Raw genomic sequence first — 23,735 nt, forward strand, 5'->3', positions numbered from 1 at the left:
CAGAATTATATTTGACTGCAAAAGGAGCTGTCCCCCAGATTCTTTTTGTTGGATCACAGAAAGAGCAATGGAAAGATTCAAGTTCTTCCAAGTGGAGAAGAGCAAATCTTGGTATTTCAGAGGAGCTGTAGGAGGAAGCAGCAATCGAGAAGAAAAGCCTTCAGAGCAGTATAAAGCAGTATAAATATAAAGCTGACAAAGCCCTGCCTAGGGGGAGGCACTATGGCAAGTTTGGAAACTGCTGCAAGGTGAATGCCAGCAGGGGACAGTAGAGCAGCATACGGAAAAATCTGAGATTTTGGGTCCTAAGATCAGTGTGGATCTCAAAGATGAGATGTGAGAAAGGCACCTAAGCCCAGGGAGCTTCCAGCTTTGCCACCAGTCTGTTCAGTTAGCCAGAGCACTGGGAACCTTTCATCCCCCACTGCATCTCTGTTACACTGATGGTCTCCTGTCTCATTTAGTGGGGCCGTATTTGATAGATGCTGCAAGATAAGACAAGAGTTGTTCTGACCCCTCTCTGCTCCTTGTTTCCTGTATCTAGGTTTGAGTTCTGGGAGGATTTTGAAGAGGATCATGGGAAAGGCAGAGAGAATGGCTACCAGAGCCTCCACAAAGTCTTGGAGCCATTTCTCCTACGCAGGGTGAAGAAGGATGTGGAGAAATCTTTGCCAGCCAAAGTGGAGCAGATTCTCCGTGTGGAAATGTCTGCTTTGCAGAAGCAATATTACAAGTGAGTCATGTATTAAGTCACTGGGAGTGCCAGCAGCAACAGGCACATCTTTCTGTGTGGGAAGATGTTTCAGTATACTGTGTCCTTCAGAAAGTAATGTGACAGCCATCACCTGTAGTACCAGGTGCTTTGTGACAGGAATCTCAATTAGTATTTTGTGATATCTTTTCCTCTAAAAAAGCATCTTCAGACTACTGGAGATGTTTAAATTTTAGAGTGATGAAGTTTCACTGGTCAGCTTTGCAAGACAAGGGACTATGTCTTTCTTGGAAGAATCAAGCTCTGCAAAATTGTGGTGCTTTCTAGTGTTCAACTGTGGTAATATCAAGAGGAAAATAAGATCAGACTTTTTAGTGAGGAAACAGCAGTACCCTAAAGAAGAAGCAGAGAGACATGGAAGGAGGAGAGTAGACTGATACCTGAACAAAGTGTCCCTAATGGGTTGTATTCCTCCTAGGCTCCTGTGTGCTCAATCTGTGCTGTGAAATAATCTGAACTTATTTTTCCTATCTGCAGGTGGATTTTGACAAGAAACTACAAAGCTCTTTCAAAGGGAACGAGGGGGAGCACATCTGGTTTCCTGAACATTGTGATGGAGCTGAAAAAGTGCTGCAACCACTGCTACCTTATCAAACCTCCTGAGGAAAACGAGAAGGAGAATGGCCTTGAGACCCTGCAGGTGGGCAGTACCTTTGGTTGCCACTACTTTTCCTTAACTTTGCCATTTCTTTTTGCCTCCCACCAAGGAGGACAGGTGGTGAAACTTTGGTTTCTGCTGCTTCTCCAGTAGAGATTGTCCTCACAACTGAGCCACTGAGTCTCCTCTGCTCTGCTTCCACTGTAAGCAATGTTCTGTGGCCATCTAGAGTGAGAGGCACATATCATCTGTCTTGGATACTTCATGTTGCCTGTGGCCCCTGCTGTGTAAATCCAGATGATTTGATTAGAGGTGTACAGGAGAAGCATGGGCCCAAAAGCAGCTGATCTCTGTATGTCTGTGTAGTGTACGTAAGTGTAAGGTTGGAAAGCATCAGCTGGAATGATGGTTATTCCTTTCAGTCTCTGGTCAGGAGCAGTGGAAAGCTCATTCTCTTGGACAAGCTGCTCACCAGGCTGAGGGAGAGAGGCAACAGAGTGCTGATCTTCTCCCAGATGGTGAGGATGCTGGACATCTTGGCAGAGTACCTGACTATCAAACACTACCCTTTTCAGGTGAGAAACATCAGCATAGAAAAAGTGGAGTTCACTGAAAATTGAAGAGTATATGGAGGGGGAGGCAGGGTAGTGGGAGTCACTGACTTTTCCAGAGGTTCATGGCTGGGCTCATGGGCTGTGCTCACTGAAATCCACTGGAGGGAAGTGGGAAGTCCCTTCATTTCCATGTGGCTCCATCTTGGCAAAACGCCGCCTCTGAGCAGCCCCTGCTTTGCCTCTTGTCCTGTGATAAACCCAGGGGACAGGACAGCAAAGGCAGAGACCATGGCTGGCAGCCTGTAACAGGAGCTGCAGTGTCACACCTTGTGTGACTGTTGCCTGAGCATACCCCCCCTTCCTGCCCTCACAGCACAGCGAGCTCAGACAGCATGGTTATTTTTAATCAGTGTCTATTTTTAATTATGAGATGCTGCAGGCAGGGAAAGGGTCTTGCAGGGCTCTCAGGACTTGAGTGCAGCAGCTGCTCAGGGCTCCTTTACCTCCTTTCTCTTACCATTCTTGTTGATTTTTCCAGCGTTTGGACGGCTCCATCAAAGGGGAGATCCGAAAGCAGGCGCTGGACCACTTCAACGCTGACGGTTCTGAGGTACCACAGCTGGGGCTGTCCTGCCTCAGGGGAGGGCTGTCCTGCCTCAGGGGGACTGGGGGGACTGGCTGAGACACAGGTCGTGTCTGCCAAAAGGGGGTTAGCTCAGTTCACTTCTTTCACATCTGCAGATGCTGCTAAAGGCACAGATAGAGGAGGTTTTGCAGTTAGCCACATTGCTTGCTTCAGATCCCCCACACCCAAAGAGCAGGGCTGAAAGTCACATCGCCAGCAGCACACCTCCAGGTCCTGGAGTGGTTGGGAAGACCCAGAAGGTAGCAGTTCTCTCCCCATGGTCTGGGGAACAGAGATGGTTGTTAAATCATTCCTCCGATCTGAAGATGGTTTTGGACATGAAATGGCAGAGGCAAAAGGGGGATTTTAAGTAATTGCAGGCAGTGGAGTCTGGTGTTGGAGCTGATAGTGTAATAGGAGAGGGCATTTTAAGGCTCTTGCCTGGGCTTGCTGACTCAGAATGAGGGCACTTGTTTTGTGCCACAGTCAGCCTGGCCATGTGGAATACCTTTCCTTGCTCCAGAAGCCTGGACTGGAAGGGGACTCTTGGCTGACATAGAAGATACAATTAGGTATTTTATGTCTGTAGGTAAAGTTAAAAAACGTAAATGAAAAGGAGACAGCTGTGCTGGTAGGAAAGGAGAAGGAATGCCCACAGAAACTTCCCTGTCTGCTCTCCTGGGGGCATCCTCGGGGCTCAGGTATCGTGACTCTAGCCTGGCACCCCTGTGCCCTTGGACAGTGACTCAAACACTCTGTGTTGGTTGCTGATCTCACCCCCAGCAGTCTCAGACAGCTGCCTTTGTAGGAGTCTGGTGGGCAGTGTGTCTGATCTTCTAGAGTGGCTCCAAGGTGCCCTTGCCCTGAGCTGCTTGGGTTGCTCTCCTGTAAGGATGCATTCCTGGCATTTTCTGGGATAATGCACGTTTCAACCCTGCCAGCAGTGCTGCATTTTGTGCCTCAGACTAAAGACCAGTGGTACTTAGCCTGAGCGACCAGGGTGTGTGGGAGGGAAATCCTTTTTCTGCTTTCTTATGAAGTACAAATACAACAGAGCTCTCCCTATGTTTATATGCATAGCTTTGAAGTCACCATTGCTATTTTATGTCCACAGTTACAGGCTAACTCCTGGATGCTTTTTTCTTTCCCCCAGGACTTCTGTTTCTTGTTGTCAACACGAGCTGGAGGGCTGGGAATTAATTTGGCCTCTGCTGATACTGTTGTTATCTTTGACTCTGACTGGAACCCTCAAAATGATCTTCAGGCTCAGGCTCGGGCTCACCGAATTGGACAAAAGAAGCAGGTGGGAAGAGTTAACTGTGGTGTTTTTTCTGTGGTTTCAGTGTGAGCATCTAAATGGGCTCCTACTTCACTTTTTTGCCCCCAGGCCTGACTCCAGAGAGCTCATTTAAAAGCCAGGAAGCAAAAAGTCAGTCCAGATTTGCCAGATGACAGGTTTTTCTGTTTGCTTCGGATCCTAGCATGGTTCAAAAACAAGAACTTAACACATGGCATCACAGTTCTCAGCCTAGTGGACTCATTCTTTCTTGTCCTTAAAAACTTTGAAAGTAGAACATCCATCTTCACTAGGGTTTTACTAGATGTGTGAGAAGTTTTATGCTAATTTGGATTTAGAATGATTGTTTCAGAAGATTTTTAGTCACACTGCAGGATCGGTGTTAACCAGCCCAATTTTACCTGATCTACCTGAGATATAAAAAGCATGTTAGGATTTTTATCTCCAAAATCTCTGCTTGGAAGGGACCACCTTAGTGAAACAACAGAGGGTTGCATGGCTGTGTGAGCAGAGCATGTTCAGGTCCAGGAAACAGCTCTGTTCCTCTCTTGCCCTTCAGGTGAACATTTACCGCCTGGTCACAAAGGGTACAGTCGAGGAGGAAATCATTGAGAGGGCCAAGAAGAAAATGGTGTTGGATCATCTGGTGATCCAGCGGATGGATACCACTGGCAGGACTGTTCTGGACAACAACTCTGGGAGATCCAAGTAAGTCATTGCGTCAAGAGGGATGCCTGGCACAGCACGTGGTATGACGAGCTTCACCCGCTGGTACCTCACAATATTTGTTTGATAATGGGGCAAGGGGCTAATAAATCATGGCAGTTTCCACTAATTTGGCTCAAGCAGCCATTCATTTGGACACATAGGATAAAGGTGATCAGGAGAAAAAACGTAATTTTAATGCATTACCTGTTTTTCCTTCTCCCTTCCTCCAAGAGATCATCCTGGTCTGAGGCAAACTAGTGGTGGAACAGCTGCAGTTTTGCAGTGACCTCAGACTTTACCCATTTCCCCCCAGTAGACAGAGCTTGTTCACAGTAGTTGCCTGTGTTAGAGCAGGAAAGAGGCGAACAAAAAAGCTTTCTATAGTGCTGGGTAGAAAATTTCTTTCTTACTTTAATTAAGAGGAACTTTGGCAGTTTTGTGCTGTAGCACTGCTGGCTTAACATCTTGAAAAACATTTTCTTTCTCATTGTTCTTGCAGCTCAAATCCTTTTAACAAAGAGGAGCTGACAGCTATTCTGAAGTTTGGAGCTGAAGATCTCTTCAAGGAACTTGAAGGGGAAGAGTCAGAGCCTCAGGTAGTTTGAAATTGAAATCACATAGCTGTTTCTAGTCCTTTGCATGGGGAATGATGTGGGTTTGCTCCCTCTTTGTATTTGCCCTGTGCATGAGAGCAAGTCAGTGAACAGGGCATGTGTGAGTCCAGAAAAGCTGAAGGAGGAGAGCTCTGGGGTTGGGGGATCAGGGAAAGCCTTGTTGGGGTTAAGTAGTAATGGTCACCAAGAGATTCCCTTAGCTCCTGAGGGTTCATTCTCTAGTTATAGCACAGCCTGCTGCAAGCTCCTCTCCTTGCCTCCTCTGAGCACTTCTTCAGCATCCTTTTTTGGTTGGTCTCTTAGAGAGGCAGGAGTCAGCACAGGGAAGTCAGCACAGGCTCTCTCCTGCCTCAGTACAGTGTTGCTTGACAGCATAGTATTGAGTGCTCTGACCAATCTCTTAATGGCCTGAGTAGCAGAACTTCCCCTGAGGGAAGAAGTCCACAGTTAATACATCTCACTGTCTGGATTTTTTCCCTGCTGCTCAACCTTGATATTCCCTTTCTTCTGTCACCCATATTTATACCCTTTTGTACCACTTGTGGTAGTTCCTCCCTGCCCTTCATGATGACACCCTGCAGATACTGGTACTTTATTTAGTCAATCACAGTTGGCTATTGCACCTCACCAGTGTGTTCTCCAAGCCTCTTATTTCCTGCTGTGTTCTGCACCCTCCACTTCATGACTCTTTTTTTTTCTGACTGGAAGGAGATGGACATTGATGAGATTTTGCGTCTGGCTGAAACACGAGAGAATGAAGTGTCCACCAGTGCCACTGATGAACTCCTCTCCCAGTTCAAGGTACAGACACCTCAGCTCAGTAGTGGGGTACAGGAACGTGGCTCCCCACATCCTGCCATGGTGGTAAGGTCAGTAAGAGACAGAACAAATTAACTCTGGTGAGAGGTGACCTGTGCAAAGCAGCTTGCAGAGGAGGTGTGTGTAGATGTGATAGCTGGGGAGATGTTTAGGCATTCATTTCATTTCAGATAAATGGTTTTGGAGGCTGTGAAGAAAATGCAGAATTTACCAAATTTGGAAACAAACCCGATAACTTAGAGGCTCAGCAGTACTGCTTAAACTGCACGTACTTCCTCAAAAGCTGTTAGCCCAAAGACATGGCAAGGGACCAGGAATGCACTGACATAGGGATCAATTATAAAGTAGTTATGGAACTGTTGGCAAAGTTTCTATGGGCAAGAAGTTGAGGCTTAGCAGACAGCTCTGGGGTATTCCTGCCAGGGGAGGGAATTTCTAAAAATGTTTCGTTTATAAAAGGTGGCCAACTTTGCAACCATGGAGGAGGAAGAGACAGAGCTGGATGAGCGGTCCCAGAAGGACTGGGATGATATCATTCCAGAAGAGCAGAGGAAAAAGGTGGAAGAGGAAGAAAGGCAGAAAGAATTGGAAGAAATCTATATGCTGCCTCGAATCCGGAGCTCAACTAAAAAGGTACAGTCCATCTCAAGGAGTTGAGAGGCAGGAAGCTAAAGTTGGGAAAGGGAAGTTGTCTTGCCATCTGAGGGCTCCTTCCTTCCTTCAGAGTTGGTTAGGAGTAAAGCCACAGGCAGCACATTGACTTATTGTTGGCATTGGGCTCACAGTTTGCAAAGCAGTGTGAGGGCCTGTTTTGGATTTGATACAAGTCTCCTAGCAGACAAGATAAAGAGAACCTGAGTGAGCATGGCGTGGAATAACCAACTAGAGAATGCAGATGTTACTGCAATTTATGCTATTTTCTGGCTGTTTCTTTTCCTTGGGCTTTGTAGCTTCCTGGGCTGCTCTTGCCCTGCTCTTGCCCTGCTCTTGCAGGCTAAAGAGGTGTTGTCTTCTCTAGTCCTTTTTCAGTTGATTTGATCTGCCCCAATACAATATACAGCAGTCTGTCAGAGGAGGTTATGCTGGGATATGGGAATATAAGGGGTTATGAACTGTTCTCTGGGATGAGCTGGGGAAAAACATTCAAGTGAATGTTGAAGAGAATCATCATACTGGATGATTCCAGATTCATTTCTGAGGTGTCCCGGTTTTCAAAACAGGCTGCGGGAATGTGGCACAAAACCACAGTAATCACTGTATTGTAATGTATCTTATACCTTAGTAAATAAAAATGGCAACTGTGAAACTGCTGGCTGGAAGGCTCTAAAGGGAAGATGAGAACCAGAGTCTTAGCTAGCTGGAATGTGCAAGGATGTGCAGCCTTTCTGGGTTAATGACATGGGCTTCTGCATCTTGAGTAATGCACACCAAGGTGTTCAATATGCAATAGTGCTGCTGCAAGAGAGGTACAGGAAAGGTAGGTAGATTAGCAGTTGGTAACTGTACTGCTGTTTTTCTGATACATACAGGCTCAGACAAATGACAGTGAATCAGATGCAGAAACTAAGAGAAGGCTTCAGAGATCATCTGGATCAGAAACTGAGACCGAGGATACCGACGACGAGAAGAGACCAAAGCGCAGGGGGCGTCCTCGGAGTGTTAGAAAAGATACTGTGGAAGGATTTACTGATGCTGAAATCAGGAGGTCAGTGCTGAGTGTGAGAGAAGGTTCAGAAAACAAACAGAGAAATACCATGCAGGTGGGGAAACCCCCAGATTAATCCATGAGTTGTTCACCGGTAAGCACACCAGTGGGTTAAGTAGAGCTGATTCATTAGGACAGCTTCTCCACCTTTCTATAATTCAATTTGCTTCCAGCTGGTGACTTTAACATTCATTTCTGTGCAGAGTGGACTGGACTGTCTTTAGTCAGGCTTCATGGAAGCTGGTGCTTTCCTAAAATTAATCCTGGTTGTAACTGACCTTCCTGGGCCAGGTATATTGAGCTAATTCTATATTACGTACAAGGTTTTAGGTGCCATAAGATACAAAACTGGAGAAGGGAAGGACTCTGGCCTTCCTGACATTTTTCTGGCAGTAGTCCTGCTGATTTAAGCTTTTAAGTGAAAGGCAAAGCTCTGGCAAAGTAACCCTATGACAAGCACTGGTTGTTCCCTTGATCCCAGCAGTTTTGTATCCCCTTCTGCACCATGTCCCTGAAGTCAGCTGGAAGCTGAATTCCAGACCATTATTTTCTTCTTCCAACTCTTGAACCTTTCACAAAGGTCTTTGTCTTACGACTCTGCTCAGTGTTCAGCCAGAGATGCAGAAGAGGAGGTTGGGAGTTTTCCTTGACTCTCTCTCCATCTCTGACTGGATGTCTTTTTAAACAGGAGATGGTCAGACTTTTTTGGCTTGTGGTAGCTGCCTTACATCCAGCCATGAAACAAGAGAGAAGGAGGGAGGTGCTGTGACATGAATTACAGCAACCATTTAGGCTCTTAAGAGGTATTTAGAAGAGGCTGAAAGGGCATAAAATAAAAAAGGAGTAAATTCACTCATGTAAGAAATAATCTGTAGTTGAAGCCATGGGGTCTGCTCCCAGCACATGGTACTGTTGAACTGCAGTAACAGTGTCTGAGTCTTGCCCTGAAGTTGTGGATCAGTCATGGCAGTCATTTTCACAATAAAAATAAGACATAAAAATAAATACCAGTCCTGTCTGCAAACCTCTGTGATGGATTGCACCAGACTTGTCTTTTCTCTGATGGATTGTTACACTTAGAGCCTGAGTGTTAAAATTATCAATGACATTAATGCCTCTTTTCTGTTTGGAGAAAGTGAAGTTAATAATTATCAACAGGGTGTGAGCCAATGCTTTCTTCCATTTATCTTTTACACTACAGTTATAAGATTCCTCTTTTTTTCCTCCATCTGTCAAACATCCAACATTCACAATAATGTTGTGTTCTTCTCCAGACGAGGTCATAAAACTCTTTTGTGGAGGCTAATGGTCTAGGATTCTCAGTCCTGAGTGATGCTTAGCTAATCAGTGGGGAATGCAAGGTTGAGAATATGGCAGGTTGTTATTAATATACTCAAGTGTATTTCTGATACTTGATCCACTTTTTATGGCTGCTGATTTAGTTGCTGTTTTCTTACTTTGTTATTTCATTGTTTCTGCTTAGGTTTATCAAGGCTTACAAGAAGTTTGGACTCCCTCTTGAACGGTAAGTCCCAGCCTGGCCCTGCTCCAGAGGGTTATCACAGGGAGAGAGAATGTTGTGTTTCTAAGCCTGGACATGCACACGTTGCTGTGGGGGTCTGGTCCAGTCCCCATGGCCAGCACACAGCCAGGAGCCACTGCCCTGCTGTCCCTTATGTCTCAGTTGATGGGCACTGATGAATGCTGGCCAAAAAAAAGCAGCTAGAGCAGTAATGGCACCAGGCTGTACACAGCATTATCATCATCCTGCTGGCAGAGTCTGGCCCTGGGGGCATTTCCCCTCTGCCTAGAAAAGAGAGGGAGCAGCTGCCTGAACAGCAAATGCTGCCCAAGGCACTTGCCAAGCTCTTCCAGACTGAATGTGGAGCATCTCCCTCTCTGCCATATCCCTCTTGTAGGGAAGTAGGGAGATCCCCCAGGGGTCCGCAGAGCCCTGTGTGAGTGCTGTGTCCCTGCCTGAGGGAGGGAGGAAGGAAAGGAGGTGGGCACTTGTGCTGGCTCTGGAAGTCTGTAGCCCTTGCTAAGGTCTCAGAGTTGAGGCAGGCAGCATCCCTGCCTATTTTGTCTGACAAATGGCTGTTTTTTCAGCTGGTTGTACTCTGCTGTTGTGAAACACCATGAGCCTTGCGTGTGGGCCTTGGCTAACTTCTGCCAGGCAACAGGGACAGCAGATGGCAGCTTTTGACCATCAAATCGAGTTAATTTGGAACTGGGAAACAGTGACAGAACACTGTACAGTCACAGGGGGTGCTTACTTTGCCCTAGATAGACAGTTCTTACCTTTGTTTTAGTACTAAAAAATCCAAAGGATTGGATCACTTGTACTACATCTTTAAGACCTAAAAACAGACTCAAAAAGACTAAAATGACTAAAAGACTGGCTTGTGTCCTGCATGAACTCAACTTGTGTGGGTTTCATACATTCATCCATGTACAAAATTGACCACTAAAAGCTATGAAACAGTTGTGCTTGGGACTTGGAAACAGATATGCTGTATCAGATAGAAAACTTGCTATTTTTTTTTTCTCCTTCCGCAGGCTGGAGTGTATTGCGAGGGATGCTGAGCTGGTGGATAAGTCAGTGGCTGATCTGAAACGTTTAGGGGAACTTATTCACAACAGCTGTGTGTCAGCAATGCAAGAATATGAGGAGCAGCTGAAAGAAAATCCAGGTGAAGGTAAGCAAAAGGGTTTTGTGCTGCTGATGCTGCTATCTTTTGGTGTGTGTTTCATGGAGCTGGTAAGAAAACCATTCCCCTGATTGACAGGGAGGCATGGCATGTTGTGACTTAAAAGCAAAGAACCAAGCACACACTTAAATTGTCCCGTTTCTGCCAGGCAGCTCTCACCAAAAGAGACTCACCCTGAGTCTTCTGCTTAGACTGGAGAATACCATTTGGCTTCTGCTGAACACGAGTTTTGCAGGGAGAGGCTGAAGTCATCAGCTTATTTACTGCTGAGCCACAAGGCAAAGCAGACCATGGTTTAATTGCTCCTGGCATTAGGAATCAAACCAGTTCTGTGTACACCAAGGTAAAGTGAGATCCACAATCAGCAGTTCCTGGAGCTGTCATCATCAGGCACTCTCTGTGTGGCTGTTCTGTGCTGTTGGTTTGGAGATACAGGGGTCTGGGCTGGGTTTCCTGCTGGGTCTCTGCCTGTTGCATCTGAGCAAAACTATCAGAGCAGCAGCTCCTGTGTACTTAGATGTGTATTTAAGAAAATGATTCTGGGAGGTGTTTAAATTGCAGATTTTAGTGAATTAGTGAAAGAGAAGTTGTTTTGGGGGCGTGCCTTAACAAACAGCCTTTTGTTTAAATAAGAGTTTGTGGAAAAGGTCTTGATCTCTGTGGCTAGACCTTTTGGGTTTTTTACAGAGGCATTTCTTTATTTGTTAGAGTTCTCATAATGGCTGTGTTTTATTGTTGAGCAGGCAAAGGACCTGGAAAAAGAAGAGGTCCTACTATCAAGATTTCTGGTGTCCAAGTCAATGTGAAATCCATCATCCAGCATGAAGAGGAGTTTGAAATGCTTCACAAATCCATTCCCGCGGACCCAGAAGAAAGAAAGAAGTGAGTTTGGCTGAGCAGGCAATGCAGGGAGAGGCTCAGAGAATTGAGAAATTGTAACTTAAAAGAGTTTAGATGTGTAGATTTGCTTTACCCTCTGCAGCATTAAAAGTAGCTCATGTTTTGAAATGCCTTCAGGTACCGCCTGACGTGCCGTGTCAAAGCTGCCCATTTTGATGTAGACTGGGGAGTGGAGGAAGATTCCCGCTTGTTAGTGGGAATTTATGAGCATGGTTATGGAAACTGGGAGCTGATTAAAACAGACCCGGAACTGAAGTTATCTGATAAGGTAGGTTGGTTTGCTTGTTGCTTCCATTGGGTCTGTGGCAGTCCTCAGAGAGAACACGCTTGATTTACTTCAGAAACAGATGTTGATGTTTGTAACCCCTCCAAAAATAATAATAAATAATAATGAGGAAAACAGTGACCTCTGTGGAATGCTACATGCTTGATGGAAAGCAGAGTTGTGTTACTTGATTGGCAGTAAATTTTCTCTGAGCAGTACCAGATGAACCACAGTAAAATGATGCAGGAAGAAAATGGTAATGTTGACATGTGTGGTTACATGCAGAGGATGGAGCAGGGTGCATTGGATGATCATGACTTGGTATTTCTTTGAGCATCTCACAAGATGAGTCCCAGTTTCTGCGTGGAAATAATTTTTCACAGATTTGACACTGCTTATGTCAAGACTGGTCTGTGTTAGCTTTGAGGGTATAGTTACATGACTGGCTCTGGCAGCAAAGCCAGTTGGAAAGCCTCCATCTATTTCCTCTGTTCCAATCATTCCCAGAAGGACTCTTTATGGGGGCCATATTGAAATGATCCAGGTTAAAAATAAGCCGCCACCCATTGTCAGGAGAATGGAAGGAGAGAAAACTGCAGCACAGGGCTGAGGAACATTGAGAATCTCTATCCCAGCTTTGCTTGTCTGTATGCTCTATTCCCATGACTTCCCTGGTAGTTTTTTTAGCAGAGATCAGTCAATGGCCAAGAGGGCTCCTGCATGAAGTTCAGAAAGGCATTTTGCAATGGAAACAGCTGCCTTAGACTCACCACCCCATTTCCTATAAAGTTAGCCTAGTTAGGAAGCTGAGGCATCTCCTCCATGAAGTGGCACCTTGCAGCCTTGTTTTCTGTTAAAAATTCTGCAACTGTGTCATTGCTGTGGCAATGCCTTAGGTTACCAGAGGGGACCAGCCTGCTGCCACAAGGCTGTCACAAACAAATCTGCTATATCAAGGAGAGTTGACTCAGCTTTGCAGTTCAAGGTCCCAAATGGTTTTGCAAAGCTCTTTTTATTCTTTTTGTGCACTGAGGAGAAAGGTCTTGGAGAATCTAGGAAGTTGCACTGGGGTCCTTTCACTTCTGCAAAAGGCCAAGGAAAGGGATGCTTGCTCAGAGCTTTGCTTTTGGCTAGACAAGGAGAGTCCTTGTGAGAGCTGGAAGAAATAATTGAACCTTCTTGTTCCTCCAGAAGGTCCAGCATCTCCATCTCTTTGCTGAGCCTGGAAGGACTTCTGCTTGTATGTCTCTTTTTTTCTCAAGGTTTGAGCGATGCATGTGGGTGTATTTTTTTTTTCTTCTTTATCAAAGATTCTACCTGTTGAGACAGATAAGAAACCTCAGGGAAAACAGCTCCAGACCCGAGTTGATTATCTACTGAAACTGCTGAAGAAAGATCTGGACAAGAAAGAAAACATGAAAGATGGGGAAGAGGTGAGATGTAACTGTTTGATTCTAGGGGTTTGGAGATGAGTGGGTTGGCTGGTGGCAGGAGATAGCCTGAGCATCATCTGCATGAAAGAATATGGACCTGTCTATTGTCTGATTTCATTGTTATACTGAAATTAAGTTTAGCAAGGGACAGATAATTTTTGCACTTTCTGAAGAACTCAGGCTCATCAGGCTTCCTGCCACCCTGCAGGACCTGCATCTGTTTGCAGGATGTTCAGGAGATAAGTAGCTGTAGCTATTTGCTTGCCCTGATTTGTTCTGTGTTTTCACCAGGGCAAGCTAAAGAAGAGGAAACCACGAGTAAAGAAAGAGAACAAGACTCCTAAAGTCAAAGATGAGCATGGGAATGAACTCTCCCCTCCTCGGCACTCAGACAACCAGTCAGAAGAAGGTGAAGTCAAGGTAAGCCAGCTTGGTGGACAGCAGCTTTTCCAGGTTCCCTTGAGCTGCATTGCTACTGCAGAAACTCCCCTTGGGATGCACCCCTAGCAAATGCCCTGGGGAATCAGCAGGGATCTACAGAGTGCATCCCCCCAGGATACTGACAAATGTACAACAACATCTGTACAGCTGTCAGGCTGAAAGAAGGGCCTTTCCCACCTGCTTTTTTATGTTTGTACTACAAGTGTTTAGGGAGAGCCTAGAATGGCCACACACATCCTCATTCCTGACTTGGAGGAAAGGTTATCTCAGGACAAATTGTGATGCCCTTATAAAGGAGAGAAAGAAGAATTGTTTCCCTCTCCTTTTCAGTACGTCAGCCAGTGGTGAAGCTGGAGTTTACCAAGGTCATGCTGTTGCTTAGAAAACCTTCTGCCTTTTGAGTGGCTTGGCTTGTAGTCTAAGGTTTTTTGTTCCTGTGCTGATCAGTATCTAACTTAGGGGCTGAGTGTTCTCGAGCACAGCTGGCATAGGAAGGCAGTGTTTATCTGCAGTTTGGCAGCTGGTTACAGATTGGGGTTCATCTGGTTTTTTAATACCTTTTTGTCAAGGTTGGGTGGATTGCAGCTGGTTAGGCGGGGCTTACACCAGAAAATAGAGGTGAGGGGAAGGACTTCAACATGGTGCTCTGACTGCTTTTCTAGGAGGATGGATTGGAAAAGAGCCCAGCAAAGAAGAGGAAGAGAGAGAACAAAGAAAACAAGGAAAAACAGACAACCAGTAAGAAGGAAAAGGAAAGTGAAAAAGAGAAAAAGAAGACGAAAGAGAAGAAAGAGAAGGTATGTGGTACTCCCAGGAGCAGTTTAAGAGAGAGGAAAATGTCTGAGCAGAAAGGCAAGCAATGCAACTTAGAATTCATTAGAAGCCCTGTGTGAGGAGGCATCAATGAAGTACTGTGGGGGAAGGTGTTATGCCTTTTTCAGCCCTCTCAAATTCTTACTGTGAACAATTGTAATAAAAATAGAAAAGGCAATATATCCTAAAGCTTGATGGAATGTGAAAAAAAAGGGAAGCTATTTTGTTAGGCTGCCTTTAAAGTACAGATGTCCCTGTGACAGCAGTATGGCCAAATAGCTGATTTTAAGGAAGAAAGGGGGAAGAACCTGGAGTGCTCAGATCAAAGTTATCTTCACTTGTGATTTATCATGGAGTTGGCAGCTCCTTGTCTGTATTCCCCTTTAATTTAAACTCACCCCAAATAACCCAACTGTCCACACTGTCAAGACTGTATGTTGTCCTCACTGCTGTTCAGGACTCACCAGGATGAGTGTTTCAACATCAATGGTATGTTGTGGACTAAAATGTCCCTTGAATTCTGGGTACAACTGCCTTGAGGCTGGGTTCAAATTGCAAGAGAAGTTAAAAGTTCTATAATAATGACCTGAAGTACCTGTACAAAGAACAGGTATGTACTGCATACTCAGTTTGTTTTGACACTGAGGTCATAAGTGCAAGCCAAGAAGTTTAGTCGCATATGTTGAGGGAAATTTCCTTTCCAGTGATTTTTTTTTTTATGGTTTTGACTCTAAAGTGCTTCGACTGCAACTAAGTCATATAAATCAAAATTTACACTAACAGACCATGATTGGAGATTGCTTTCCAGAGGGTCTGAGGACTAGAGACAATCAGATGAAGTTGCACATCCTTGTAGACATGAGACTACTCTGAGCTCTGTCTTTTGCAAGGAATAGATAAACTTTAGCTTAACCTCTCTTCCAAGTCTTCAGCATTAGTTTCCTTTCCATAAGTATTCAAGTCCAAAATGTTGCCTCTGACTTCTTTCTACTCCCTCAGGGATGACGTAAAGCTAAAGAGAGGCATTGAAGCTGAGAAGTTTGAGATCTGTGGAGGGAGGTTGTAGGAGCAATGCCCAGGGTTTAACAACTGCCAGTAACAATAGTGTGGAGGTTGTTAGTTGGATCACTTGGGATCCTGCAGTCTGGCTCATCATGTGATGTGTGTAATTTGTCCTTATAAAGCCTAAAGGTAGTGAAGCCAAATCTGGAAGTAAAGTGAAGAGATCACAAGGTCCAGTCCACATTACTGCAGGGAGTGAACCAATCCCCATTGGAGAAGATGAGGATGATGATCTGGACCAAGAAACATTCAGCATAGTGAGTATTTTCCTCGGGAGGTGGGAAGGCAGAAACCTCAAAACTCCTTCAGCTCCTGATTCTCATCAAGCAATTGCACTGTTAAGACAGAGTCTGTTCCCTGCCCAGAATCCATCAAGCTCAGGCAGACCCCAGCCCCTCCTCTCTCTTCCCACTCTCTGCTTCGCTGCTGTTCCCTGCGCTCCTTCACCCCCAGCTCCCCACCTGCTCTTCAGAATCCGCATCCATCGGGTGCTGGGCAGAGCCCTGGAGCCCTCTCCTGAGTCAGCCCTCAGGCACCCATCCCTGCCAGCATCAAGAGCAGGTTGTGGAGATATTTGTATGCATTTGTATTTCTTACTTTTATCCCAAATGTTACGGCTTTTCCTCTGTTGCAGTAAATCTTTTAACATTTTTTTTTTTATTTCCAACACTAAGTCCCTCATCCTTATTCCCTTTCTATCTTCCCTTTGGGAGAGGGAGGTAACAAAGAATAATTCTGTCCTCTGGGTTTTTGGCCCGCCCAAACTGCCAAGCTGTGACAAAGTGTAAAAACAGGCTTTCAGTAAAAGTTGTCATGCCATTCTCCTTAGCCTGACTTGCACTGGGAGGTGTTGAAGTGCCATTTTTAAAAACAGGTCTTTAAATGCAAATCTGTGCGTTTGCTTGTGGGTCCTGTGTTATTTTTGTCTGGTTTTTTATTTAACTCTCCCTCCGTGTTGCAGTCAGGCAGTGAAAACTTGTCTGATTTACTGTCTGTGCACAGTGATGTGCACAGCTGAAAAAAAGATGGTGCTTTCTTTTTATCTCTTTTCAGTTTTTGGCAAAAGCAATAGATTAAAGTAGCCCCAGATGGGGATGGACAGGGAGGCTGTTGAGGGACCTCTTATTCCACTGGGATCTCAGTTATGCTTCCCTGCCTGCCTTGGGATCAGTGGGAGAGCAAACACTGTGCTCTTATGGTTTGTATTGTTCCCCTCTAAAAGGGGACAGTAGAGGAGGTTGGGAGGGTCCCATCTTTTCCTGGTTATTTTTTGCAGCATGTCTAATAAATTGTTATTTTTGTAACTGATTTCTCTGTGTCTCATGCTCAGATAAAGTTACTACCTCATGCTAATAAACTTCTTCCAGCTCTGTCTGATTAGCAAAGGAACAGTGTTGAGCCCTGTGTCTAATCACTTTCTGGTCTCTGTTGCTTTTTGAAGTGCAAGGAAAGGATGAGACCAGTCAAGAAAGCACTGAAGCAACTCGACAAGCCTGATAAGGGACTGACAGTTCAAGAACAGCTGGAGCACACACGCAACTGCCTCCTAAAAATTGGTGACCGAATCTCTGAGTGCCTTAAAGCCTACACTGACCAGGATCATATCAAGCTATGGAGAAGGTGAATGATATTTTGGTTTCTATGGCTCTTTATTTTGAAGAACTTCATTATTGCTCTCCAGATCATTCTCTCCAGAGCTGGGTTGAAACTGTTTTCCAGAGAGGGTAAAAGTGATTGGATGTTGGTTTTGAAAGCAGTTGGCAGTTAGACTGCTGATGTATCAATTAACAGAAAATATTCATGTCCTTCTAGGAACCTATGGATATTTGTGTCAAAATTCACAGAATTTGATGCCAGAAAACTGCACAAACTCTACAAGATGGCTCACAAGAAAAGGTCACAGGAAGAGGAGGTGAGATCTGAAGTGCCTTCCCTCTGGTTACTATCTTTAAAAGTTGTCACACTTCAACTGTTAGTACTTTCTGCCTCTTATTGTGGGTTTTATTACATGTTGTCAGTATGTGGTTTTCTTAACATCTAAACAGTCTGATTGCATTTGCTTCCTGTTTCATGTGGCATTTCTCCCTTCACCTAACAACACTGGTCACTTCTGGCTGTTCTAACCAAGAAAGTGTGGTGCTTGGTGTGACATCTGGTGTTGAGTTGACCTCTAGAGCTAAAAGCCTGGGAGTGCTGTTCTATGGAGATAGGATGCAGAAGCAGAGCCACAAGGGACAAAACCTTGCCTGTCCTCCATCATATTTGTACCTTTGCTATCCATAAAATGCCTGAGCACAGCTGGGTCACAAAGTCCTCAAAGAATTAGGTGGCCCACAGTGTGGGTAGGCTGCAGAAAAATCCAGAGCCTGACAGACAAGGTGATTGCTTGCATAATCTTGATGTGTTGGTGGAAGAACAGTTGAGCTGTAGCCCTCTCTTCTACCTTGCAGGAGCAGAAGAAGAAGGAGGACATGTCCAGCATGAAGAAGCCGTTCCGCCCAGAGCCCTCAGGCTCCAGCCGTGATTCTGTGATGTCCCAGTCTCATGTGCCTCACAATCCTCATTCCCAGAAGATCCACTTGCCCCCTTCCCACACCCAACAGCAGATGCATGGGCATCCACGTGACAACTATGGCCATCCAAACAAGAGACATTTCAGCAACACAGGTGAGTATTGGCAAGCCAGGAGAAACCATCCCTGCTAACCTAGCAGCTGTTTGGTCTTGGGCACAGATCCTTCTGGAGCTTGCAGCTGGTCACGTTTAAAGGTGATGGGATGGGACATAATTTATCACTGTCCTTGTTGCTGAAATAGAAAACACCATGGCACGGTGATGAAAGGAGTTAAAAAACAGGGCAGAACAAGATTTGGTAGAATAATATTTAAAAAATTCTTAGAATAAAATTAGGCCCACAGAGGAGGAGAAAGTTCAAGTGAGACAGCAATATTTATGAGTTGTTGAGAATCCAGCACAGTAATGGGCTTAAATTAAAGCATGAAGGACACTGACTGGTGCTTTCCTTGTTGCAGACCGAGGAGATTGGCAGAGGGATCGGAAGTTCAACTATGGTGGCAACAGCAACCAGATGTGGGGTGGGGAGCGGCATCACCAGTATGAGCAGCACTGGTACAAGGACCACCACTACGGGGACCGGAGATCTCGTGGAGAGCCCCACAGAAGCTCTGGGAACTACAGACCAAATAACCTCTCCCGCAAGAGGCCGTATGAACAGTACAACAGTGACAGAGACCATAGAGGCCACCGAGATTATTATGACAGGTAATTAATTCCCTTCCATCTCATGCTGGGAGGGATTGGCACTGAAGCACCTGGCTGCAAGTGGGCAGGTTTTTCCTTGGGGAATTGATCTCCATCCATTGGTTTTCTCCCCGCAGGCACCACCACGACTCCAAGCGTCGACGATCCGATGAGTTCAGGCCTCAGAACTATCACCAGCAGGATTTCCGACGGATGTCTGATCACAGGCCACCCATGGGATACCATGGCCAAGGACCTTCAGACCATTACCGGTCCTTCCACACAGACAAATCTGGAGATTACAAACAGCCTCTCCCTCCACCTCATCCAGCAGGGTCGGACCCTCGCTCGCCTCCCTCTCAGAAATCCCCCCACGATTCCAAGTCACCTCTTGATCACAGGTCACCTCTGGATAGGTCATTAGAACAGAAAAACAATCCAGATTATAACTGGAACATTCGGAAAGCATAAAAGGGACCGAGAGGGGAAAAGTGCACATCTAAAAATATTTGTTTTGATGCAACAGCAGCTGGTGTCTCCAAGCCAGCAACTCTGAACATGCTGCTATCATTTTGCTGCGTCAAGGAGGATTTTGGGAGAGTAGGTGGAGGAAGACTTTCCCTACTTCTTTGTTCTGGTTTGGATTCTTGTTTCTTTTCCCCTCTTTTAACATTGAATGTTGGAACCAGCCTTGTTGACTTGTTCTGTTCTATTGTTGTTCTTGTTTTCCCCTGTTTAATGGACCCAAGAGAATTTTCCTCAACCAGTGTTTTCCCCAAACCGAGGAGGCAGATTGATGCTGCTTAGGATTGTGCAGAAGGCTGTGTGCCTGCTCTGACTTGATGTTACATGATAGATGCTGCTTTGGGATTGGGAATAAACTGGTTAGGCTGGTCTTTGTATGTAACCAGCATAGGGCAATGGCAGGATACATTCGAGAAGGGATGGGAGAGTCCCTCAGCAGCCAGACTTGGTTGAGAGAGGGACTTGGTGTCCCTGCAGAGTGACTCCAAAGCAGTTCTATGCTGGTGACAACCCATTGCTTTCCTGACCACATTATCATTTCTGTGTCTTTATCCATTTCAAGAAACTGGCTCTGCTTTGATTGCTGTTGTGTCCCCTGCAACAGAAGAGGAGTGTGGAATCTTTCATCTCCAGGGCTGGAACTGGCAAATCTTGACTTCAGGGGGATTTGGAGTTTGTGAAAAAAAGACTTCCTTAGCACTGACTTAGTTCAGTTCTATTTAGTAGGAAAGAAATTGGGCTGAGAACAGTATTTCCCAGTGGACAGAGCTCTGGAATTTATAACAGAGCTGCTTTTCTCTTCTACACATGGGTAGCTTGGAAGGTCCAGGAACTAACAGATGCTATGTGAGAGCTGCAAGGTCAAAAGACAGCTCTGGGTGTCTGGGGATCCTGAAGCTCCTAATCTCCCTATCACTGAAGTGCTCTGGTCTTAAGGCAAGTCATTTCTCTCTGGGCTTTGTAAAAGTGATCACAAACCTTTACTGCAGCCAAAGGATAAAGGATGGTAGACCAGTCTTAAATAGGAATCCAGTGGGCTGATGCAAATGGTCACCTTCCTGCCACTATTCCAGTAGTCAGCAGTAACTCTGAATTGCTAAAAAGTACCAGCACTGAACAATCTTTTGTCTGTATAAATTGGAAGTGACCCTGAGGAGTTAGCCCCTAAGTGAGCAGGGAAAGAATGAAGAATTCAGGACTGGTTCTTAAAAATCCTTAGAGCAGATGTCTTAGGAGCCCAGCATGGCTGAGGGAAAAGAGTCTGTAGTTCAGCTCAGTGGACTTCAGGACAAACACTTCTTCCAAGTATTTTTAGTCAGTGTATGATCGGAACAGAGTCCAGGCTGGAGACTGGCATGGTGAGAGGCATTGCACACAGACTGCTGACCAGAAGTGGCTTGAGTGATTATTTTTGAGGTCCTCTGTCACTGTTCATGGAGTCACATCCCTGGAGACCACAAAGCTCTCTCAGCAGCCGGCTGCCCAGAGTATGGTGTCTGGGGATGTGTCATCTCCCAGAGTTCAGTATTAAAGACCAGGCTGTTCCAGACTCCTCTTCTTGGTTGGGGACAGAAACTGAACCTCCTGTTCAGGTGCCAGTATCTAACCCTAATAAGCTGTGATGTCCTTTTCCTGAGAGACTGAGGGGAAATAGGTGTTCAGGGCTGGCTTCCTGACTCCAGCCAGTGCCTTGGAAGGCACACACAAAGCAACACTAATACCCCTGTGTCCCCCTCTGTGCAGTGCATCCCTTGAAATCTGCTGCTGTCACTCACTCCTTTCTGAGCCTGCTGCTTTAACAGGGCACACGGGAAGTGTTTTGCTCTCCTTTTTGGTTTTAATTTGCAAAATTTTCAGCATATGCAGGGTAGTTTTGCTTCCTTAGGGGCACTGTAGCACCCCAAGAAAGTGTTATGCTAGTGTTTACCTGTGCAGGAGGAGGTGCAGGTAAGTCTTCCACAGTCCCCCTTGGAGCTGCCAGGTGATGGGAGGTGTTGAGAGAACACATTTCTGCAGTGTTTCTCACTAAGCTGTGACTGTAGGCACACTTGCTGTGGTATTCAACAAAGAGGTCCTTTCTTTTCAGAGGTATTAGCTTTTAATGTGAAAATGGAAGAACCTCAGAGGGGCAAAGAGAATTGCTCTTTTTATTCACCAAGCGGTGCTATCATGATAGTGAGTTTGTGCCATACACTTGTAGCAGAAGGCAGTACTGGCCAGACCAGTATAAGTTGGTGCAGGAAACTGAACCCTAGCAAGAGGCTTTTTTTATGTCCAGATGTGGGGGTTTCTGCTTGTTCCAGGTATGAGGTTGGTTGGGGCTTCCTTGTGAAACAGTAAAAGCTTTACCCATATCCATGGATGAGCTTTCCCAGCTGTTACTTTTCAGCCTGATCCTGAAGTCACATAGTTTTTTCACTTACAGTGGTTGGATGGATCTTCACTGCTTTTGGCTTTAATGAAGCTGGAGAACTAGATTTTGGGAAAGTCCTCCCCAACCACACACACACACACACACACGCATGCATTAATTTTTTTTGTCCTCTCAAAAGGGACCAGAACCAGACTCAGTCACTTGGATTTGAGTGGGATCAGAGGGGACAGGTCCACAGCCATAAATTTCACTGTGTTGTGTCAACATTGGGTACAGCTCTTCCTTCTGAACCAGCTGCAGGATTCCCATTAGCCTCTTTGCAGGAAGAAGTAGCAACTTGCTGGGTTTTTATTTTTAAAACAAAGAGTTTTTTAGCCTGATCCCTTTGGAAATGGTGTAAAGCTGTGAATTCACATGATGCAAGTCCTGCAGACCAAAACCTGCTGTGGACAGGCGGTGTGATGCCCAGCTGAGCAGTGCTATGACATCTGTACGTGAACAGTAACTGATCCACACAAAAATATTATTCTGCTTTCACCCGTTTCCTCCTGACCTCCGCCTCCCCTCTGGGGAGAGAAGAACTCTTACTGTAAAAATGTGGACTTTTAAACCTGTTGACTAAAAACAGTAATTAATATTAATTTATATTTGTGAAAAAATGCCACTGTCCTAGTGATTTCTGATGTAAATATGTTGTTTATATAGTATGTATTAAATTTTCCTACATTGTAAAACTGCTGTACTTTTGATTCTTGTATATTAAAAGGTGTTCCTGAGGTTTTCAGCACTGTGCCAGGATGGTGAGTTGGGGAGGGAGGTCCCGCAGCCCCTCAGTATGGTGGCTGTCTGGGGACAGCAGAGGGTAAGTGCCCTAAAATGGGAGTTGGTAGGGGATCACAGGGTCCTTTCATGCCAGCCACGGGAATGCTGGGATGGGTGTTTTCACTCTGCAGGAATAAGCATGTTCTTCTTGGCTGTTTTACATAGTTTTGCAGTTTGTGGTGATAGACTTGGAAACTCCTTTGGATGGGAATTTCCACCTGATCTGGAGAAGTCGTGCGTTTTCTCACTCCTTCCCATCAGGATTCACTGGGAATGGGACCAATGCTCTGCCTTTTCTGGATCTCTCGGGCTGTGGAGGCTTTTCTGACCCATTTTGAGGAGAATTTTTCCTTCTCTAGGAGAAGTGTTCTCCTGTTTCATGAGAGTAGTTCTCAGCTCTGTCCCCAGCACCTCTTGGGCAGTATGTGCCTCTCCTCAGGTGGGATGGGATGGTATCCTGCTGGCTGCTTTGCTTTGGTCTTTCCCCTCCACTCATTCACCAAGGCCCACACAGCAAAAAATAAAAAGATGCAGGTCTTGAAAAGATTGCTCCCAAGTTATACATGCTTATTGTAAAAAGGGTTTTTCACACCTGTAGCGACTGGGTCCAGCCCTTCCCGGCTTCTCTGCTGCTGAGCCAAGTTTCAGCTAAGAGTGATTTCACAGCTGAGTTATATGCTCCTGAAAAATGGATTTTCTAATGGAAAAAGTGACTGGGGCTGGCTGTGGCAGGGAGAGAGGAGGCTTGGCTGGAGGGAGGCACAGGGACTATGGGGAGCTGGTCTGGGTGTCCCTGTCCCGGATGATTTTTTTAAAATTCAGCACTGACTCCTCTCTTGTCCACAGGAAAGCTGGAGAAGCAGAGACTGAGGAACAGGAGCAGGTAAGGATAAGGGCACAGCGATGCTGGGGGACACTGGCATCCCAGCTCAGCATTTTGAGCAGACCAAAAACCCAGAGGACTGAATTATTCCCTATTACCTCCACCTCAACCCTGCTAAAGGGGAAGACAAAAGGACGAGAGACTTAGCAGTTGGTAACTGGAAACATGTACTACAGCAGTGGAAAGGCCGTAACATATGGGATGAAGAGCAAAAACTACAAATGTATACAAATATCTCCACAACCTCGTCTCAATGCTGGCAGGGATGAGTGCCTGAGGGCTCCCTGTGGCAGGGCCAACTCAGGAGAGGGCTCCAGGGCTCTGCACAGCACCCGATGGATGCGGATTCTGCAGAGCAGGTGGGGAGCTGGGGGTAAAAGAGCACCTGTGGCCATGCCAGGATGCTGGCATAGACTGTGCTGTGTCAACATGGTGCCTGCTGGAGCCGTGATGGCTGCTGGTGGCTTTTCTCAGGACACCCATTGCCCAAGCTGCTCGGCAAAGCAGTTGTGCCTCATGCCCACCCCAGCGAGGGGACAGGGAGGCTGAGAATC

The 23,735-nt window shown here is 45.8% G+C and overlaps 1 protein-coding gene across 6 annotated transcripts in view; it reads left to right on the top strand.

Moving 5' to 3' along the window:
• The window catches only part of CHD2 (chromodomain helicase DNA binding protein 2), a 57,012-nt gene extending 34,802 nt beyond the window's left edge, over window positions 1-22,210 (top strand). For 5 of the 6 annotated variants that reach the window (XM_030456921.1, XM_030456920.1, XM_030456922.1 and 2 more), the window contains 24 exons: window positions 545-733; window positions 1,250-1,412; window positions 1,793-1,945; window positions 2,463-2,534; window positions 3,703-3,852; window positions 4,406-4,554; window positions 5,054-5,150; window positions 5,877-5,969; window positions 6,447-6,620; window positions 7,517-7,692; window positions 9,176-9,217; window positions 10,252-10,391; window positions 11,147-11,285; window positions 11,421-11,571; window positions 12,879-13,001; window positions 13,293-13,421; window positions 14,105-14,239; window positions 15,440-15,574; window positions 16,759-16,937; window positions 17,130-17,229; window positions 17,768-17,984; window positions 18,349-18,598; window positions 18,715-18,964; window positions 19,238-22,210. In XM_030456921.1, the coding sequence (XP_030312781.1) occupies window positions 545-733; window positions 1,250-1,412; window positions 1,793-1,945; window positions 2,463-2,534; window positions 3,703-3,852; window positions 4,406-4,554; window positions 5,054-5,150; window positions 5,877-5,969; window positions 6,447-6,620; window positions 7,517-7,692; window positions 9,176-9,217; window positions 10,252-10,391; window positions 11,147-11,285; window positions 11,421-11,571; window positions 12,879-13,001; window positions 13,293-13,421; window positions 14,105-14,239; window positions 15,440-15,574; window positions 16,759-16,937; window positions 17,130-17,229; window positions 17,768-17,984; window positions 18,349-18,598; window positions 18,715-18,964; window positions 19,238-19,384 (3,553 nt within the window). In that variant the 3' untranslated portion in view covers window positions 19,385-22,210. Of the gene's footprint in view, window positions 1-544; window positions 734-1,249; window positions 1,413-1,792; window positions 1,946-2,462; window positions 2,535-3,702; window positions 3,853-4,405; window positions 4,555-5,053; window positions 5,151-5,876; window positions 5,970-6,446; window positions 6,621-7,516; window positions 7,693-9,175; window positions 9,218-10,251; window positions 10,392-11,146; window positions 11,286-11,420; window positions 11,572-12,878; window positions 13,002-13,292; window positions 13,422-14,104; window positions 14,240-15,439; window positions 15,575-16,758; window positions 16,938-17,129; window positions 17,230-17,767; window positions 17,985-18,348; window positions 18,599-18,714 lie in introns of all 6 variants that reach the window. The other variant, XM_008495770.2, reaches the window with a different exon arrangement.
• The last annotated feature ends 1,525 nt before the right edge of the window (window positions 22,211-23,735 follow it).

The sequence above is a fragment of the Calypte anna genome, chromosome 10, assembly GCF_003957555.1.
Source record: "Calypte anna isolate BGI_N300 chromosome 10, bCalAnn1_v1.p, whole genome shotgun sequence".
Lineage (NCBI taxonomy): Eukaryota > Metazoa > Chordata > Aves > Apodiformes > Trochilidae > Calypte > Calypte anna.